The sequence below is a fragment of the Ostrea edulis genome, chromosome 4, assembly GCF_947568905.1.
Source record: "Ostrea edulis chromosome 4, xbOstEdul1.1, whole genome shotgun sequence".
Classification (NCBI taxonomy): domain Eukaryota; kingdom Metazoa; phylum Mollusca; class Bivalvia; order Ostreida; family Ostreidae; genus Ostrea; species Ostrea edulis.
In genome coordinates, this window is record NC_079167.1 from 64,955,311 (window position 1) to 64,977,223 (window position 21,913).

The following is a 21,913-nucleotide window of genomic DNA, read 5'->3' on the forward strand; positions in this document are numbered from 1 at the left end:
CGTTGCTTTTCTTTCTGATATTTTAATTGCAAAAATGCTGAAATAAAAGAAGAGAGAGATATGTAATGTTTTATGATAATAAATTGTCATTCTTTTTGGTGTAGATTCATCAGCCTGCCAGTTGTATGACATATCAATTAAAAGCACAGATGAATATATGGACTATAATGGGTATATTAGTTATGATATAATTTATTTGGAATCGAATATATATTAAACAGGCTTTATGATATGTTTATAGAAATTGGCCTTAAAAAAATATTTTTATATCTTTTATACCAAATAACAGGTTAGAGGTAACCAAACTGTACATATTTGTCCTATTGGGGGGAACGCCAATTCGTCCACCGTACATAAAAGACCCATACATTGGAGCCCTGCAGAATAACAGCGAAATCAATGCCAAATTCTACACAGGCAGTTTAGATGCACATGACCTGCTTTGGTATAGGCACCACTATGATCTGTTTGTAGAAGGGTCTGTGGTACAAAGGGACTGGCCTCAGTTTCAGAATCGAATTCAAGATGCATGGTACAAAGCTATACCAGGTAACAAAAAACATTTATTAATATTTCTAAATTTCTTAGGACATTACATGTAATTTCAAAAATATGATAAAGCTTTATGATTTCTTTGTTTATTTTCAGAGTACAACTGTCCGATTTGCAACGTATTTATTCACAGAACAGAAAAATATATAGGAGAAAATGGGTAAATAGTGCAAGCTTAATTGATCCAATGAATTTTGTCTTCCGATATAGCTCAGTCTGGTGTCTTGTTTATCAGTACATACCAATATATCAAGATGATAGTCAAATTGCACAGTTTCAGCTCTCTAATTGCTCTTAGATTTGATCATACCCTTGTATTCATATTCTCCATAGAAAATGAAATAAACAAGAGGAAAAAATAAAAAGATGATTCAATCACCACTCTATTCTCAGCCGTGGCATTTCAATTTATGGCCCTGATAGATAAGTGTTTCCCTCTCCCAAAGAATTAAAGTTAAGCCTAATAGATAAATGATTTTTTCAGTATTTTGTTAGATATTTCCTTGATATTTTGCAGTAACAAAATTTATCTTTTTCAGAGAGCCATTGACAGCCATAGTTTACTTCTTTCAACTTCGTCAAATATTTTCATTTCCTTACGTGGATGGACCCCTGAGTTTACAGTATCTGAGGATGGAAAATTTGACAGATGTAAATGGGAACCAGTACAAATTGTACAATGGAACTAAACAATATCGCTACAGCCATGGGTTTAACCTGCTCATAAAGGGTCAGGTAGATCCCAAGGACAGGAACCAGTTTACAGCAGCTATGAAACAAGCTTGGCTAGACTATAATGGTTAGTTCTTGGAAGTGCAAGCTCAAAAGACATGCGTGAACATTGGATATTGCACATAGACAGCATATGGCTAGTATTTCATGATCTCAAACTCAGATCATAATTTTCTGAAAACCAGTTCATTTTTTTTCTCTGGGCAATAGCTATATTATGGAGAGACACTGCAAGTCCATAAATCACACAAAGGTTGTGTAAGACCAGTCAGTGTATCGTGAACCTTAACCAAGGTCAATGGACCATGGTCAAGGTCCCATTTTAATGGAGAGATATTAGAAAGTCAGATATGGAACTAATGTTTCTTATGACCCGATAGTTTGTCATTATCTGAACCAAGGTCATTTAGCAGAGGTCAAAGTCACTTGCAGAAAAGTTTTTCCTTTTTATCCAGGCCTAAACTCTACTGGTGAAACAAATGAACCTCATTCTTGTAAAAAATATTAAAAATGGCCAGAAAATGTGTCATGAGGCCAAACAATGAATCATGACGTTGACCTAAGGTCATTTCAAGGTCATATGGGGAAGAAAGGGGATTGAATATGCCCATTTCTGCAAAGATATTGTGTTTATTACCTTCACTGGCAATGGTGACATCTCCATATGAGTGAAAAATTCTCGAAAGGGACATGAACAATACACAATCAATCTTGATACAATCGGTATAATTTTTGCTTTAGAGGGAGCAGTTTTATTTTAACTTACAGCTTTGAATATGTACTTTTTCAGCGTCTGTTGCCAGTATAACCCCCAGTAAAATGATTGAAGAATACATCAGCATATCTGGGTAAATATTTCAGCAGGTTTTTCTTAAAGATTTAAATGACAGTAATAACTTCATAATTAATGACAAGGAGATTAAAACAAATTAAGTTGTATGAATTCTCTATTTGTTGCTTGAAACTCTTTCTTGTAATACTGTATTAGTTCTTATTTAGTGAGATTCTCATTTTAGTACCATGGTAGTGAAGTGAGCTACTTTATGGTTGTGCTGAAATATGAAAATCTCAATTGATCTATTGACAAACAGTGAACAAGTGCTAAATCATGATATGCTGTATAGAGCATCAGATCCAATTGAGTCCAATTTTAAATATTCTAAAATAATTGTACATACAATATTTTGCAAGTATGATGTGAGAGAGCAGAGTTTATTTTATTTCAATAAAAAGATGTTTTTTATGGTTTCAGTGACATTGTGTCCAACATTGTATGTTTTGTGACCCTTGGTGATGTTGAGATTGATGCCCGACTTATCTCCACCCCCTCGATGTCATGGTTACACAGCTGGACAATGCACCAATCACAGCTGTCGTTCTCCAGGGCTGGAGGACAGACTTACGAGGTGTACACGAAGCATCTTCTTAGTGAGCTGTATCTCAGGACTGATCTCTTCTCTGTTTACTTTGAGGGGTACATCAAGCTGGATTACTGGACAGACATTGCTGAATCATTGCAGAGGACTTGGAATTCTACCTCCACATTCTCAGGTAATCAAGTTTATTACAGAACATGCTCAAGTTCAAAGATTAAGTTTGTGTCACTGAAATGTACCATATTTATTGTCAGTGTCAAACTAATTCTATCCATGATTTGTATCAGAATGTCTGCTGGTAAAGCATTTTTTTATTTTAATGAACAATATATTTATTATCGCTTGCATTTATTTTACTTGTAGGAAAAAGAATTGATGTTAAAGTTTTGGGAGCTAGCACATTCTCTGTATATCAAAAGAGGTAATGATTATTATATGTAAAGAACTATATTGTTACCGTTAAAAATCTTACTTTTACTGTTTTGAAATAAGTTGTTTTTTCTAAGTTTTAATTACATGTAGTTATTGATATACTTCTGTTTTGAGTGTTGATTTCAGTGGCAGAAAACAGTGTTTGTTACACACAACTAGCAGTGCTTTATGATATTCCCATTCTAACTCTTGATGATACTTATCTCAACATAACTCAATGCAGGTTATTTACAGCCTGTTGGAGAGGATGTTCATAACAATATACAATTATTCAAAACTTAGGTTAAAAGCCTACAGTTTATAGTAACTATGTCTTTCAGAGAGTCTGTTGTTAGTATGCTATGGTATGCTTTGCTGGTGGATGGTAAACTGGTATCCCCAGTCTCGGTACTTGACAGTCAGAGAGGACTGGCATACAACATATCCATGGTGTCTCTAGCTTCAAATTACTCAGTGTATGTGTTAAAGGACAGGCTACTAGACAGGGTGAACCAGTTTACTCTGTACTTCACTACCAAGATCAACTATCTGGACTTTGATGTTGGTATCAGGACTCAACTTCTAGGTGTGATCAGACGGAAGTGGACAGGTAGTCAGATTTACAATATATGTAATGGTTGGGGCCCAGGGGTAGGTGGGGTGGGATGAAGCCCCTGGAAGCTCCTGAATTTTTATAGATTTTATAGGGCTTGAATTATGTCTCCTATGTAATCATTTTTTCTATTTTCTGTCATTTTTAAGAAGGTGAAATTAATAAAATGACTCAAAGTTAAGGGGTTTTGGAAAAAATGTAAGTTCTCCCAGAAAAGGTAATTCAATAAATCAAAAGATTATTGTCATTTATTTCTCCAAGAGTGGAAAAAATTATTGCTTTCTTGATAGTTTACATTTTTCTACACAAGAGACCTTTATTTACCTTAAATTTGAAAATTTGGGGTGGGGGGGGGTGCGCGCCAGCTGCGCCCCCCTCCCCTTAAATCCGACACTGGTAAGGGATGTCACAGTATTAAACAGGCTCTCACACCAGCTTTGTCTATTTGTACTGTTGTATCTGCATTCCAGGTTCAAAGAACTACAAAGACTTGGATTTGTACGTTGACTATCAGGAAAGGGTGTACGGAGCCAACAAGTAGGTTGCCCAATAAGCGTTAAGATGCCAGATATTGCACTTATTTCTGCACTCTTTCTTCAGTCATTGATGATGATGATTTATTTGAACAGTTCTGTACTTTGGAAGTTGGTATTTTATCTGATGTCAAATCACATGGAGATCAACAGTCAGTTCGTCAAACCCATTACACATCAGTTGTTCCAGTCAGAGGAAATAAAGGACATCTCTGGTCAGACGTATCATCTGTACGCAGGTCAAAGGTCATCCACCTGGCTGTATTATGATAGTCATTTCTCCTTGACGTTTACCTCAGAAGTGTCGAATCTGGAATGGTTTAGGGTTGAACGGATGCTGGAATTAAAGTGGTGTAGTATTGTATTACGTAAGTAATGCATTTTATAGCATATATATATATATATATATATATATAATACTCCACTTATATTGAAGTCGGTTATATTGAACTATGTTATTTTGAAGTTAAAATAAATCCCCCGGTAGTAATATTTGTGTAGTTCAGCATTGGTTATGTTGAACTTTGGATATAATGAATAATTGAGGTCGGTCCCCTGAATTTCATTATATCTGGAGTAGACTGTATATTGTATTACAAAGGTGTGTGACTAAATTTGAAATGAGCTTAACAGGATATAAATGTGACTATGGACAATATAGTAATTAGAATTGTGATGTTAATCTCGGGGATTATTCTATTTTCTATTATCAAACAAATACAATGATTACAAAGAATTTGTAATTTGTCTTATATTTAATCCTATAACCAGATTGTGCATCAGGACAGAATGTCTCAATCTCCATTAAAGAACAGAAGCAATACTGGGATGACAGCACTAGGTGAGATTGTTGATATTTCAGTTTTTGTGAAAATTATTTTTTTTGTGGTCATGCAAATGTATAGAATATTCCATTAGTCTGAAATGAAGGAGATTGACAGGGTGTAATTGGTTGGACTGCTGTTAGTAGTATTGGTGGTGAGAATTCTAGTAAGGGTCCTTAACCTTCGCACTGATTGATGATTTTGTCTTTATCCCGTGTGATAGAGTTGGAGGGAACATGGAGTAACACTATAGTGTGAGTGCTTAGTGTGTGAATGCTGGTAGATGTATAAAATTTGTTGTGGTTGATGTCACATTTATGAAAGGACCAGTCACAAGGAGATGTAATTCTGCTGTGTGGTGTTCTTGTACAAAAGAAACAGAGAGGAGGAGAAAACTGTCACTCCTCTATATATAAGCACAGGACTCGATTTAAAGCAGTAACCATATTAACTCTCGTGTCTGTTAATGATTTACTGTAACTTTAATGCTTCTCTGAAAACAGGAACTGGTACTGGCAGCTGGTATACTTTGTACGACATGGAACAGTATTATATAGTTCAAAGTATCACTCCTCCATAGATGTGAGCAAGTTGGATTTCTCGTGGAGCAGTGTATATAATTCAACCTACCAGGTAGTGGAAAATCCTGGCATAGGGAGGTGGAGATTCTCAAGGTCATTCCACCTGTGGACCGAGGAGCACCTGACAGTGAATGCTGAGGCAATCCAAAAAATCAGAATAGCTTTACTACAAGCCTGGTACAAAATGAACATAAGATCTGGTAAGCTTGAAATCCCTTTACAGGTACTCCAATGGACTGCATGGCAAGCCTGGAATTAAATTACTTTTACAGCTATACTTCTATTTCAAACTAGAACAATTTAAGATCTCTATTTTCATTTAATAAAACCCATCTTTTTTCTTTCCTTAAGATTATGCAGTGATCAGACATCTATCTCTGTTTTATATGGTTTTATTTACATTTGTAGAGAAAAAAAATCTTGAAATTTTTTTCTTTATCCCTTTAGATTTAAAGAATTGTAGCTGCGTCTCCATTCATGTCCTGCCACAGAGGAGTTACTCTGCTGGAAACGGGCAAGTTGTTTTACAACATAGCAGAAATAGTACAGTCACAGTCTCTTTGATAGATCTGTATTTCTTTGTTTCCCATGAGGGAATTGGTTACATTTTTTAATAAGCAAACATTTGTTATAAGCATATTTGGTATAAACAGGGTTAACTTTACATATGTGAATGAAGTAATAATGATGCCCATTCTTGGTTTAATGGTGTTTTTTTTTTTTTTACCCTTTTCCAGAAAGTCAATTTGGAAGCTGACATACTTCATATTGTACAAGAATAAAGTAGTCCTGGATGGTCATTTGTGGCCAGCATTGAATGCCACACTGATAGACTGGAGGATAGTGACCTCCTCCAAGGTCAAGGTCCGAACAGATGTTGACCTTTACTACTATCGGTACATGTTGCACTTTAAACTCGATCATAAGCTGTCCCTGTCTGAGTATGGGAACGTGGAAAAGGCTATGACTGAACAATATGTTGACCAACATCCAGGTATTGTGAAACTTGTATAGGCACATTGATTTAATGGCTGATATTAACACTGAAACTCTACAGGTTATCTCAAGTGTCATGGCTGATATCTGCTGTCATCAGTTAAATCTTTTTTTTTATTTCGGTGAAAATCTGTTGAAGTAGAGGATTATATATTTAAGAAAACTTGTCTAATAAATTTAAAGACCTTTGAAGTTACAACCTGTAGATAGTGTGCTGGTATTATTTTGTTGGTGTGAAATTGTTCTCTCTTTAGCAAGGGGAAGAGTATTTCATAAACTTTGCTTGTTGGGTATAATTTCTTGTGATAAATGTATTTACAATGTTAGTTGCAATGTTACGTTGTAGATGTACTGTTAACTACTGGGATGCGTTTATATTAAATATACAAATGTAACTTATTTTAAAAAACTAAACTGATGTTTTAATTTAGTGCAGTAGTTGAAAATGTAGACTTTTGCATCAACAACTGTACATTGATTTTATTTTCCAGCCTGTGGATGCAGCATTTCCATAGCTCATCAAGAAGAAGTTATTGACAGCCATGGGTAAATATTACAAATGTAACATTGAATGCATCATATATAATCACACAAAAAAATATCTGAAAGGAATGATTATCCCCTCAAAGCTCATTGTGAAAGGGGATGTAGTAATGGGACATAGTAATGGGACCATTCATGTATGGGTCAGAGCTTTTAGACGCTCTACAGGCCACATTTTGTGCTCGATTGATTTGATACTTTACAGGTAACTTTGTTATCAAGAGAGGAAGAACTATTTATTTTTTAGTTTAAAGGTCATGGTCATGACAGTACTTCATAGAAAGAGCTTGTAGACACTCTTTTGTGAGGGGATATGCTCTGTCTTGCAGAGCTCTTATTATTATGATATCAAATATACTGTAGGAATGGGGATGTACTCATGAAATTTATCAAAAGTATGTACAGTGGAACCCCGTTATTACGTTTTCCATTTTGTCACGATAAAATAACGTAATACCGGGGGCAACGTAATAAACGTTCCCAGTGAAATCCGTTAAAAATATCGTTTGGAAATTGTATATCGTCCGTTGGTACTCCGTGAAGGGGTATGTGAATATATCTTTACTGTTTCTTTGTTTAAAAGACTATGATACTTTGTTTTATTTACATCTTATCTTTAATGTCCGTAATTCTTCATGTTCTTATCCCTTTTCTTTATTTCTGGTGTAGGATACATAAGAATGTTTTGATAAACGTTGCTTTTCTGCATTCGTTTGGACCGCCATTTTATTCAACTTTAAAACAATGCGTTCATGTAAATTTCTCTCAATAACTCGTTCCGGTTCGTATTCAACATTCGTATTAGAAAAATAACAAAACATCGTTTTTATAAAGTTCGCTAATTACACAATACACAACGCAATAAAAAAAAAATCCCATCCAAAAAACAACAAAACTATAGACACAAAACACACACGATACCCAACACTTACACACTTTTCTCACCAACGATAAACTACGGAGAACAATTTAAGCGCAATCCACATAAAAAAAATATAATGATGCACGAAGATTTCATTTACAATGCTAAATGATGGCACTAAAATCACGTGCACATCAGGGGATTTTAGAATATTCAGAGGTAAATGCCGTGCACGAATCGGCCGATAACACAGGACAGTTTGATTGGTGTATGTATGGACGAGATTTACGAACACCCAAGCTGCATGTCCAAACAACGGACAATTTTTTAATTGAACACCATTAGTCACCTATGTCCAAGAAGTTACCCTAGCGGTTTTAACATTGCTACGATAAATCTTGTCTTTCATGTTTGGTACCAAAGCTGTCCGTAAATAGAGTTTTAATAGCGAAGGTAATCACACTATGCTGAACACGCAGGTAGTTGAGAAATTATTTCTTTGATTATCAAATTATGAAAAATGAAGTAAATTTCATAGAGTACAATTTCTAAATAAACATTATTTAATTGTTTATCACTGGCTTCTGTCGCTAGATCTATCAAAGCGTGATCAGTCAAGCGTCTCTAATCCCCAAACAGACCAGGAAATTTACGTGGTGCCTGCCTCAGGCAGTCAAGGTGTGAATGGCTTATTATTTTGAGAATCACTATTGAATAATTAGGGGTTTATTACGTTTTCGTTGGAATTTTTACAACGTAATACCGAGTCCCGGCATCTTAGGACAACGTAATAACGAGGTCTATTTTATATAGGTTTGTTAAGAAATGGTTTTGTGCTTTGAAATTCCAACGTAATATGCGGACTAACGTATTAAAGGGGGAACGTAATAACGGGGTTCCACTGTAGTGTACATTTTACATAGTGTTGAATATATGTTAGAATATTTCTCAATGAGGCAATTTCTTTTACAACAGAAAGTCGTCCTGGATAGTTTACTACCATATTGTGAAGAACGGAGTCTATCAGAAGCCAACTTTGTATCATCCATTTAAATGGAATCTCTTTAATACTAAATACCACTTCACTTCATCTGATGGCCACAAGCTGCATTTTACGTGGTCATGGACCGGAAGCCACAACTATGTTAGTTACAGCCAATCGGGTGGTTTGTTTCTTCAGACTTGGGTTCCTCCTTCACTTTATGGAAGGTTTGGTGCTTGGTTGCAGTGGTACTACCAGAGGATTTTCCAAGGTAAGTATCGCAAATTGAATTAAAATTATGAAAGATTCTATCGGTTTTGTCTGAGGAATGTTGAATGATGGTTTAATTTACAGTGAAGTTTATATTATTGTAGGATCTAAGGTGGAAGTGACAATGACAAATACAACCAGAGAATATAAGAAAAAGGACGGGTGAGCTTCTTCTTTATATACATTGTAAATGAAATTTTGTATAGATATTCATCAGTATCTTTTTTGTGGTCTTTAAAAGAACCAGACATACATGTATTTCCTTCTGTTTGCAGGTCCTCAGCTTGGCAACTTCCCTTCATTGTGAAAGTGAACAGCAGTGTTGTTACACCACCCGCCATCAACAGCACGACCTTCCAGGCGACCTTCAACACCACAACATCATGGAAACAGCATTTCACTGTGGTGCATCCTGACGAGGTCACTGACAAACACAAGATTTTCTCTGTTTATTTGAACCACAAAGTGTCGGAAACAGCCAAGGAAGACATTAAAAATGCCATCATAGCCACTTATATACAACAGCATCCAGGTATGAATCAATATGATTCTAAAGGTTGACACTTCATTTAGTTTGCTAACCCTGCACTTATCTATGTTGACACATTCCTACTTCTTGTTCCTCATTCTAGGAGTCAACTCATCTCTAGTGAACCTGACCTTTGGAACTCAGCAAGAAATTTTCTCTAACAGCAAAAACAACCAAACAACTGAGTATGTAATATTTCTCATCTCCGTACTATGCAGGATATCTGCTGGTAAAACTTGATCCTCTGACTGATGGAGGGGAAACTTAATTATCACCTTTCTCACTGAAAGAGACTAAAGCTTAAAGATATTATACTGTGGAATCAGTTTAATTCGTGGGGGCCAATGTTCATGGGTAGACAAAATTTTGCTGGTTCGTGGGGATGTTATTTCGTGGGTAATTGATAAGATGTCACTGGGAGAGATGACTACTTGGTTTAAAAAAAATGTTCAAGGACACATAAATTTGTGGGTAAGAGTGACCCACAAAATCCATGAACATCAATCCCCCACAAACAATGATGATTCCACAGTCTCTGGTATTAATAAAGTAAGGCATCTTGAGTGCAAGAGATCAATTTTATTTAGTGATACACCTCTCCTTGCAGAAAATCTTCCTCCTGGGAGTTGAGTTACACCCTCATTGTTGGAGGTTCGGAGGTGGATTCCAGAGGTACAACCAGTCTGAACACCTCCCTACTGACCTCTAACCTCAATGTCACAGGACCAAACAAGGTCAAATACACCGTCGTCACAAACACTGAGTCTACAGCATTCATTGCTACTAGTCGTGTGTCTTCGCTGTACGTCAACTCTTTTGTTTCTGTCGAGGACATTAAGAAGATGGAGACTAAGATTGCGCTTGCATGGAAGCAACAGTACAATAGTAAGACAACAGTACAATAGTAAGACAACAGTACAATAGTAAGACTGCAATCAACATTTTCAACAGTATCGTGTCTCTCCACATTCATGACATTTTACAAGACATTTCATTTTGTCAAATGTTTATGCCTTTTAAAGAATCTTTTAGGAAATTATTATTTGCCTTTCTTATTACAAGGTTCTGAAGAAGTGAAGGTGTCTTTTATAAGACAGAAAGAGTACATTAACAGTAATGGGTAAGTGTAGTAGGACGCAAGATTTCTGATTAAACGTCTCCATCGGACGTCATACATATACATCATGTTGAAATCATGGCAACCATGCCCAAATATTATTCCTTGACCCTCATATGACCTTATAATATCATATTATAATAATATAATATTATATATAACTTAATAATAAGGTATAATAGCCTATTGATTATGACTTTATCGGACTTCACACATAGATGCATTGTGGTGAAAATATGACAACTTAATGTTCAATTTATCTTTTAACTGCCATGTGATGGAACGGGCTTTCCCATCCATCTGTCTCTTGGCGTTTTCATGTCGGCGTCATATCCTTTATACTCTTGAGTCCTAGGACTATCAAACCTGTCAGCTGGTGCAACTGGAGGGAAAGGTGTGTCAAAATAGGTCCCTGCTGTCTCCTTGATTATTTTGTGGCTATACGTATTTAAATCGTGTCTGGATCATATCTTGAGCTCTGTGAGGCCTATGACTTGGTCAGTTGTTGCACCTTGAGAGAGAGAGATGTTTCATGACCCAACAGTAGGTCACTTTGGCCTCATTTTGGAATTTTATTGCTATACATGGTCAAATTGTGTCTGTATCATGTCTTGCACACTGTAAGGCCTAGCTCCATCAAACCCTGGTCTGCTGATGGATCATAGGAGTATACAAACATAGATACATGTATGTTGTTCCATGTGAACATATCATGTACCCTAGTGGTACACTTTGTTTGACCTTGACCCTCTGTATTAACTCTGGATTTAGCATGTAGCTCATAGTCAGAATGCCTTCATCAAATTTCACACAGAGATACATGTACATTTTGATGAGAACATAACAACCATCCCACCCCCACCCCCCAATTTCTTTTCACAATTAAATCATGATTCAAATTTGTAGTTGGAGATTAATTTGAAATTTTCAGTGAGGTGGTTTGGAAGTGGGACTACACACTGACCTTGAACAGTTCTCACCTGGTGCGCGCGAAGGTTCCTGCCGTGGACCACACACATTTACAGATGGCTGTCGGGAGCCTGATCTCTGTAACAGGAGGGAAGTACCAATTGGTCCTGTCCACCGGCAACTTCCTGAATTTTCAGATGCACTTCCCATTGTACCTTACCTCAAAAATGACAAAAGAAAATGAAAAGGATTTCAAGAAAAACTTACAGGACGCATGGGCAAAGAAAGGTTTAAATGAAATGATTAAATTTGTCTTTTAAAAATGGGAAATTACAACTAAACTCTGTGGTGAAATTACTTGCAGTATTTATGGTTAAAGATCTGCCTGTGCAGTGTGAAAGTGATGTATTTAATTTGAATAAGCAGAGGCCTTTTAAAAAAATCTGTATTTAGCTCTATAAAATGCACTAATCACAATATTCCGTACAAGTTTAGAAGAAAGAAAAACTTTTTCAGGTCTCGGAGCTGTATCAGTTGAGATTGTAAAACAGGAAGAGCTCATCCACAAGTCCACTGGGTAATCTTCAGATTTTATGATATTGTGATTTCAATACTCAATACAGATTATTGGAACTATAAAATTTTGGAATTCTTCAAAAACAGAAGTTACAATAATTAAGCATCACTTGGGCAGCTCTTGTATATGAATTAGTGATGGTTAAATTTCTGATACAAAATTATCTAATTATAAGATTATTTTTCAGAATGTTGTAAGTGAATACATGTATAAGAGAACCAAAAACATGAGTCAGTAGATTATGTTTATAGGTTAAATTTCTCATGGTTGGTAGAGAAAGGCAACAATGTCATACACTAAAAAAATCACTACCGGGTATTTCGTCTACCATATACGGATATTTACTTAGTTTGTTAGATTTTCTCAAGTAATTTTAACAACCCATCACTTTGCAATGATGTCATTAACATTCACATTATGTGCATCAATCTCTCCATCTTATATTTACATGTCCTTCTTTCCTGAAATGTTGCCCAAGTTGATGCAGAAAACGAGATCTCATTGGATACTTAATACTGAAAACAGAATCAAAGATAGAATAGTGGTTCCAATATTCTGTATTAAATCATTTATGTTCCTCAGTGTAATGTAGACCATTAAAGAATTACATGTACCTATGTGTCATCATTTAAATTTTCAGTGATTGAAAACCTTTTTTATATACACAGTATTTCAAGTTGGAGGTTGATTTACTTTCTGAAACGAAATGCCACTAAAACAGTGGTTGATTCTCGGGTGACAGAAAATATCAACGCTTCAGATTTGTTCCCCATTGTGGGCCCGCGAGAGACCCTTTATAAGTGGCACACAAACCTTGATGCCTCCAAGTACCTCATCAAAAGCATGTCCAAATCTGTGACCATCAACACCAAGCTTGACAGCAATGTAAAGGTTAAGCTACAAGAGAAAATTGCAGAACTATTGAAGAAAAATGTCACAGGTACAGATGATTACTTTTGAAATTTGAGCATGGCATTTTAGCTTGCATTTTTGAAGTGTATGTATGTATGTATCTGTTTCCATTGATATAAGAAAACATTAACTTGTAGGTGATTTATTTGATCCAATGTACAGTGTTCTCTCTCTCTGTTTACTTTTGTCTGACACGTATTGGGCATTATATACAGCTAAGATAGGTTTCGAAATGTTGAGGATTCATCACCAATTAAGTATCGTAGATTCCCAAATATACACGAGAAATATATTATCTCATGATTTAGCGAAAAGCATCACTCGTGAAATGAGATTACTCGCTCTTAACTTCATATTGCTAAAATACACGTAAAAATTCTTGATCAACAGTCCTATCCAGGATTCTTGTTCTCACGATTTGAATTCTAAGAGTCATTTTGCGATATGAAGTACTGGCGTAAAATAAGGAACCAACATTCTGAATTTTAAAAAAAATTGTTTTTAAAAAATTATAATGTTGGTTGTTTTTTACTGTAAGAATGCCTATATAATTATCAGGGTTTGTACACATTATGGAAAGTCTTTGAGTTATTTTGGTCATTGAAAGTCGTTTGAAAATTAAAGAATGGGTGTTTGAAAGTCATGGAATTTTTAAAAAATCAATCATTGCTTAATTGAATTTTTATGAATTAATGAGTAAGTGGGATTCATTAGCTAACTTCATGAGGTTGGGCATTGGGTGTAGAAAACTACTGAACAGTTTTGGTAATGATAAAGTACAGGGGAATTTGACATTGATAAGACTATACAAAACCATGCTTTGATTGAGAATCATGGATTTACATAATGCGTAATTTTACAGAAGCTGGCCTCAGGAGCACACTATCAGTGGAGATTGCAGGACAGGAAGAATATTTTACCAAACAGAATGTGTAAGTTAGTTTTGCAGTTATATCTGACAGACTGACAACAATTAATATAAAAAAAAATCTGGGAGAAGCATGACTAATCAAGCTGATTCTGTGTTCCACAGGAGAGCCTGGAATATTCTGTACTTTATAAAACTGGGCGGTCAGTATGTACCAGCTTCGTCTGTGGTCAGTGTTGACCATGAACACCTGACAACTCTCTTGGCCAATGTCACAACGGTCCACGGACAGAGAATTAGGGTCATCAAGAAGAGTGACCTGTTGTACAGCTACAGGAATGCTTTCTCCGTCTACTTCACTTCCAAAGTAGCAGCATTACATTTTTCCAGCATCAAACTGCATTTACTCAGGACATGGGAAAAATCTAAAGGTACAGATTCGTAATTTCAGAATTGTGCATATACAGTTGAATTTCGGTATCTTGAACATCGATATCTCGAATAACATGGATATGTCGAAGTGAGTTGGAAGTCCCAACTACATATTCTTATGTATTTCAACCACAATGTCTTGAACCTTTGGATATCTCAAAGTTTTTTCTCAGCACCATCGTGTTTGAGATATTGAGGTTTGACTGTAATTGGTTATACAATTCCTAGAGCATAGCTTTACAGAATGAATATCTTTTGTTGAGTTGATTCCATGATCAGTATATCAACTAGATGAACTTGTATTCTAATACTTCAGTTGATTTATGACCCAGAGTCTTTTATTTCTAGAGTATCAAAGCTGTAACTGTTTAACCATTGATGAAATCACCAAGGATTTCCTGGAAGAAGTTGTTGATAGCAAAGGGTTTGTGAATTTTCAAATTGCTGCTTCTTTCTTAGATGTAGCTTAGTACATGTACAAAATGGGGAGCACTTGGCAAAGTGTTTATTGACAATTGGCTGGTTTGAATTACTGGAATATGCTTTGTCTCAGTCCACCCAGCTGTAAATGAGTACCAGCTTTGGCCAGGGGTTAACCTGTAATGGACAGGTTTCTCATCCTGGGAAGTCTTGGTTTTTATCTGCTTTGCACCATGAAAATTGGGAAAAGGCAATGTCATTATGAGTCTTACGGTGCTGGAGAGATTTAACTTCCCATTACGTAAACAATAAAATTTAGCAAATGTAACTATTCTAGGAAAAGTGTGTGCAATGGTTTTGCAGTGTGAAATACAAACAGTAATTCTAGGTCAACATCCTTCAGTGTTGATATTGATGACATTGTGTTTGCCTGAACTTCCTAACCTATTGTTTTGATATCTTGTTTTCACAGGGTATCCTACTGGAAGCTTAGTTACTTCTTGAGAACCAACAGTACATTGATAGAATCCATGACTCATAAACCCTTGGAAATAGTGGAATTTTCCAAAGTCCTTGCCAATGTGACCAATGTCAAAGGTCAACCATACACAGTCAAGTCCATCAAAGAAATTGTGATAAGGTCAAGGATGATGTTTTCTTTCTACCTGAAAACAGAAATTGGATATGGTCAGCAAGAGAAATTCGAGGCATCCCTCAAAGCAGCGTGGACGCGCCTACAACCAGGTGATATTTATGATTCATTGCAATGTCTCCAAGTATGAACACATCATTTTTAGACTGTCTGTTAATGATTGAATATTTGCAAATTAGAATTATAAAGAATTTGGAGAAGGATTTATGACTTAAATATTGTAAAACTATATATATGTGAAAACTTTATTTTCATGTATATTGCTGAGGTAACTTGAGATTACATCAGCATAAAAGCAAAATTCTCTTGTATATATGTAATGTTGAAGAAATTAAGCATGCCTAGAAATATGTCTAGATGAACAATTGAAGGCAAGATCACAGAGTTCAAGTTTGTGAAACTGATTTACTGTAGAATTTGTGGTGACTCAATTTTCGTGGAATTCGTTGGTACCACTCACCCACAAATTTACATCCTCAACGAATAAAGACAACTATTTACATTCCAGAGTTATCTTTCTTATAAATATATAAATCCACGAAATTACGTCCCCACGAACCCATAAAAATTCAGCAATCCACGAAAATTGGCCCCCACGAATTTAAATGATTCTACAGTATAGTATACAAAGGTTTCACTTTGATTCAGCAAGTACAAATTTAATGAGTAAATTATTTTTACAGGTACATTAAAGGACCAAGAAACATCAGTCAGAATCTACAGGAGCACCAGATTTGTGAATGTAAATGCCAGGTAATGACAAATGAATTTGTTGCAATGAAATATACGTCGCTGTCTATGAATGTCTCGGTGTATAGACCAATTATTAAAACCTTAGATTGCTGGTTCTTACACTCCAGAATTATTAACCTGAGATGTCTCAGATCCCACAGAGTATATGGGTATATGACCCCCAGCTTCAGTTGGAAATTAAAATGAGATATCTTAGTCTTAATTCTCTATATATATGGGTATATCATTATGACCCAGCTTGAGATGGGAGATAAAACTGAGATGTCTCAGTCCTCCTGTGTATATAGGAATAGGCCCAGCTTCAGATGGGAGTTATATAAACCTGAGATGTCTCAGTCCCCCTGTGTATATAGGAATATGGCCCAGCTTCAGATGGGAGTTATATACACCTGAGATGTCTCAGTCCCCCTATGTATATAGGAATATGGCCCAGCTTCAGATGGGATTAACATACAATTGAACAGTGTTTTATCCAGAAAGAATCTGTGATTCTCATTTACTTGAACCATGGAAACTGAATAAGCACTGATGTTATTCTTCGTGGCTATGGAGGGATTTGTATGCACTTGCTATTGACTTGTAAGACAGTGTTTGTATTTTACAGTAGTGCAGTGTGGCAGGTGGATTACGTTATAAAAACAATGGACATTGTGGTCGATCCTCTAGAGATCCCTAATCTGCCTCCAGAAGAACTACAGAAGAATCTCACATTCACCAACCCTAAAGGTGTACAGTACCGAGTTCTGGATCGCTCAGATGACATGCTGGATTATAGGATACATTTTGCTTTGTATCTCAAGTCAGAAGTGAAGTCGGCAGATTTTTCTATCTTCGAGGGTGTACTGAAAAAATACTGGACTTCAAAAGGTACTGTGAATGAGGAGTTATTTGAGAGTGAATTGGCATTAAATTCTGGTTGGAAAAGAAGGGAATTTTGTATGAAATTGACTGGTAGTTCTCCTGTAAATTTACGTATTTGGTTGTTTACTTGTAGGTTACACAAATGCATCTGCCACGGTATCATTCCAAGAGAGATATGTGAACAATTATGGGTATGTACATAATACTGTAAAATGTTAATAAGGAAACATATAAATGCATACTGGTACCTGATAACATGCATATCATAAAATGATGGAGGACAATAAAAAAAAAATTGGGATAAAAACATAGTTACAGACACGATATAACAATTAAAATCCTTGTGAAACAGTTGCATTTAAAATATAGTAACATGGTTTTCAGGTTTAAAACTTGTGTACATCTTAAGCTAAAGGAAATCTTCCATTTGCGGAAAAATATATACAGAAATGTTCTGGTATATTTCATTCCTTTCTTCATAAAACCACTTTATTTTACTTTGACTACACTTTTAAAACAACAGGAAAATGCTGTGGAAATTGGTAGTCTTTGTAAGGATGGGCAGCGTGTACATGGACTCTAGGACGTCTGAGGATGTGAATACAACTCAGCTACAGACCAGCATTACATGGAGTGACACCCGAGGCAGGAGGTATCAACTGGTGACGATCCAATCAAAAACACTCAGAAGATACGCCTCCGGTCTCACAGTCATCCTTTCCCGTGCTGTATTGAGGTCAGACCTGATTCACGTCACAGATGTACTCAGAAAGACATGGACTGAAGCAGGTATTGAATTTTCATTGGAGGATTTTTAAAATCTTCATTGATGTTCATTTATTAAAGAAGTAAATTTTATTTTTGAAAAATGCATAAGGGCATGAACTGTGATGCTTTATTCCAGTATACCTCATGAAAGGTGTCAGTGTTCATGAAAAGTATGCTGGTGTGAAGCATTGCAGTTCATACCCTACTGTATTTTTCAAAAATTAATTTTATTTTGTATATTTGCATTTTGCTTTCATTTCTGTCAGAATTCCCAGTCTTTAAAATAGTCGTGCCATATTTGTCGAGATTCATAAGCATATTGTTCATCTTCATGAGGAAATATGGCTATTATTTCAGTAATATTGGTCAAGATGTCGAAGGCAAAAACATTGAAAATGTAAAAATTTGCACATTATGGAAACATTTGTATAACCATTACATTGCTATTTTAGATATTGGACTGAAGAATGTGTCTGTTGACGTCCTCAGTCAGGAGAATTATATTAGCTCTGAAAGGTTAGTTAAAGCTGTGAGGAAATCAGTTTTATCTCATCTTTACAAGTATTCAGAGGGAAATGCAAGTAATTTCATTTGTAGAATTATGAACAAAAACAGCCAAAAAGAAAATACTATACAGAAAACTTACATTTGACTATTATTGAGTCACATTAGTTGCTGGTTACACCTAGCTGCAATAATGTAGCCCTATCCAATTTTTTTTTTATTCTGACGTTTTCGGGATAGGGTTACAATTCCATAGGATCTCCGTAATGGTGCAAAATAATTCTATGAATAACCGATAATAAACTCTGTGTATTAGTCCCAAATGTTGTTTACACCAAAAGGAGTACCAACTTTGTGCTCGGGCATGTCTAATAAAGGTGTTTTTCATTAAATATAATGTACAGCATGCAAAATTCTTCGTCTGCTCCGCCATGCTTGTTATCGCGAGATCTCGTAGGTGGATCTAATGAAAAGCCTAAACATTGACAATCAGCGCGAAAATGTAGTTACTCGAGCCACTTCGACAAAGAAAGGAAAATCATATTGTTGCAGAAAGAATTTACACTCTGCTGTTTGGTTTTTAACTTGATATTAAATTCAAACCTTTTCAATACCGATGAAATAGCTTTCGCCTCCATACTTGTCCATTGATGTAAATACTGCCTTATATGGCATATGCAAATGACTTGACAACCGGAAGTTGAAACTTCAGTACATCAAATATGGCGCACAAATATGAATCGAGAAATTGGAATTTATCAAAATTATTGAAAACGGTAGAATAGAGCCTCATAAATCTTAAGTTGCAGGTTGTAAATTTATATATTGACTAAGAAACATAGAATATTATTTTATTTACGTAAAGAAAGTCAGGAAATGTTTAGAATGAGCGCAAATGTTGCAGGAGTGAATCACTCCCGCATTTGCACCATTACGGAGATCCTAAGGAGTTGTAGCCCTCTCCCTTAAAAAGAAAAAAAAAAAAAATCAGAGAGGGCTACATTATTGCAGCTAGTTCCACCAGTTTTTTTTATCTGTACCCAATTATTTTTTATGACCCAGAGGGTCATTCATTTCACCCGATTTCTGGATTTGGTTTTGTAAATTAGATCGCGCATGTAATTTCCAGTTTGCAACACAAGCTTGGATCTACGTAAACAATGCTGATGGTCATGTACATCACCGAGAAGTTATCATAGCAGGTGTTAACAATTATCTGTGAGTTGGTTTGACAAATTGGGGATTGTAGTCGTTATGTAATATGGCTTCTACCAAGAAGAGTTCCTTATCGGGGCCAGCCGACACGCCAACAAAAAGAAAATGATATTTATGTATCTCCAACAAATTTTGGAAAACAGCTTTTCATGAATAAAAAAGTCATTGAGGACAGCCTGGAGCTTATTGTTCATTGTGTAATGCACACTATTGGGTTTGGAGCTAAAAACGATCGGACAAAACATGCCAAAACGCAATATTGCGTAAAAATACTTTAGCACAAAAGTCATCTAATCACTCGTCATTTTTGCCATCATCTTCAATCATGTTAATATTGTAAAGAAAATACACACTGTCTGATTTCAGATTTGAACTAAAATATGAAACCTTTAATGCCCTAGCTCTTATCGTGTGAATTGTCCAACTTTGAACTTCTCCATCTCCATCAGTCTTGAAAAATTCAAAATGTGCCAGTGTTAGTTACAATGCTTCTCTTCAATGAATACACAACATACATATTTCTGTTGTAAATATTTTGGAAATATAAACACTTATAAACACATAATTCTTGTAATTATGTCGTGAATACCATTACGCATAATGACCAGATTTTTTGCTTTCCAAAGAGAGTCGTGACCCTCTTAAGCAAGATCTCACTTGTTAAATTCAGTCTTATGTTTGCAGGGGACTAGTTAGCAAGATCTTGTACTTCCTGTCTGTGGATGGAGCTACTGTCGACAGTGGAATGCTGGGTAATGTGAACTCAACAGCCCTCCAGCAGAAACTGACTTCTTTGTCAACCAGCTACAAATATCAAGTTGTCATGGAGGCGGATGTGTATAGATACGAGTGGTTGTTCACCTTGGATCTCATGGAACCGCTTCTCACCAAGGATTATAAAGTAATGGAACGTCAGTTAGCTGCAGCTTGGATGGTTGATTGGGCAACAAGTATGATTCTACCATCTTTTTATTTCTATTTAAGTGTGACAAAGCTGCACGATTCTACGAAAGCCCAGAAGGCTCATTTGAGATTCGAAATTCAAAATACGAGATTCGAATTTCGAAATTCAAAATCCAAATTAACCAATCAAAATGTAGGTCACAATAGATTAAAGGTTAGAGGGTACATGCATATACATGTAGACTTAGAATATGACAGAAAGCTTATTCTTCTAATATGTTTACCAAACAACGAAACATTTCTTCTAAAACTACAAATGTTTTGATGTATGCTTAGCATGCAGACAGGCCCGTAGAAAGCGGGAAGGGAGGTGGACAGAAAACTTGGTCCAGCTCCCACATATTAATTCTGCACTGTATGTGATAACCAGGTCAAATAATGACGAATGCACATCATGATATACCTTAATGTGAAATTGTATATGAAGCCTATTAACCGATGATACCCCTCCAACAATTGATTCTAGTTTGATTTTTTTTCCAGTTATCTATATATAAACAATGGAGGAAATTCGAACCATGAATATATATTTATCTCTGATCTATGTTGTATCTTTTTACATTTTTTAGTGTCCAGGAAGCTTAACTACGTGCGTGATAACGGCAGAATACTAATCTATCCACGTTTTAAAAATTATCTTATGCACTGATTCATATTATCAGTGGTGGATTTAAAGGGGGCGCCCCCCCCCCCCCCCCCCCCCCCTAAAATTTTCAAATTTAAGGTAAATCGTGGTATCTTGTTTAGAAAAATGTACTAAACGATAAAAGAAGTAATAATTTCTTCCACTCCCGGAGAAATAAATGACAAAATCTTTTGATTCCTTGAATTACTTTATTGGGAGAACTTAATTTTTTCTAAAAACCCTGAAAATTTGGGTCATTTTATTAATTTCACCTTATTACAATGATAGAAAATAGTTCAAATGACTAAATAGGAGAAATATTTCAAGCCCCATAAAATCTGTAAAATCCAGGAGCTTCGCCCCCTGGACCCCCTCTAGGGCTTCACCCTGGACCCACTTTCTCATAAAGTGGCGCCCCCCGTAACTGCAATTCCTGGATCCGCCCCTGATTATATCAGCCTACGTATCACAAAAACTGGTAATTTTGTCTGTAATATGATAATAGATGGGGTCTATAGTACTATATCACTATA

The 21,913-nt window shown here is 35.8% G+C and overlaps 1 protein-coding gene across 1 annotated transcript in view; it reads left to right on the forward strand.

Annotated features, from left to right (window-relative positions):
- Positions 1-21,913, forward strand: part of LOC125670974 (uncharacterized) — a 55,448-nt gene that overhangs the window by 14,341 nt on the left and 19,194 nt on the right. Inside the window, exons 11-44 of the mRNA XM_056163460.1 lie at positions 105-171; positions 290-549; positions 649-712; positions 1,092-1,351; positions 2,075-2,132; positions 2,537-2,835; positions 3,024-3,081; positions 3,413-3,681; positions 4,155-4,221; positions 4,314-4,585; positions 4,989-5,058; positions 5,545-5,822; positions 6,070-6,140; positions 6,364-6,616; positions 7,110-7,164; positions 8,999-9,276; positions 9,380-9,437; positions 9,551-9,807; positions 9,908-9,989; positions 10,412-10,689; positions 10,867-10,924; positions 11,853-12,118; positions 12,347-12,407; positions 13,076-13,347; positions 14,182-14,251; positions 14,353-14,618; positions 14,968-15,043; positions 15,512-15,783; positions 16,375-16,444; positions 17,049-17,311; positions 17,439-17,496; positions 17,829-18,094; positions 18,526-18,589; positions 20,477-20,742. Of these exons, the coding sequence (XP_056019435.1) occupies positions 105-171; positions 290-549; positions 649-712; positions 1,092-1,351; positions 2,075-2,132; positions 2,537-2,835; positions 3,024-3,081; positions 3,413-3,681; positions 4,155-4,221; positions 4,314-4,585; positions 4,989-5,058; positions 5,545-5,822; positions 6,070-6,140; positions 6,364-6,616; positions 7,110-7,164; positions 8,999-9,276; positions 9,380-9,437; positions 9,551-9,807; positions 9,908-9,989; positions 10,412-10,689; positions 10,867-10,924; positions 11,853-12,118; positions 12,347-12,407; positions 13,076-13,347; positions 14,182-14,251; positions 14,353-14,618; positions 14,968-15,043; positions 15,512-15,783; positions 16,375-16,444; positions 17,049-17,311; positions 17,439-17,496; positions 17,829-18,094; positions 18,526-18,589; positions 20,477-20,742 (5,682 nt within the window). The remainder of the gene's footprint in view (positions 1-104; positions 172-289; positions 550-648; positions 713-1,091; positions 1,352-2,074; positions 2,133-2,536; positions 2,836-3,023; positions 3,082-3,412; positions 3,682-4,154; positions 4,222-4,313; positions 4,586-4,988; positions 5,059-5,544; positions 5,823-6,069; positions 6,141-6,363; positions 6,617-7,109; positions 7,165-8,998; positions 9,277-9,379; positions 9,438-9,550; positions 9,808-9,907; positions 9,990-10,411; positions 10,690-10,866; positions 10,925-11,852; positions 12,119-12,346; positions 12,408-13,075; positions 13,348-14,181; positions 14,252-14,352; positions 14,619-14,967; positions 15,044-15,511; positions 15,784-16,374; positions 16,445-17,048; positions 17,312-17,438; positions 17,497-17,828; positions 18,095-18,525; positions 18,590-20,476; positions 20,743-21,913) is intronic.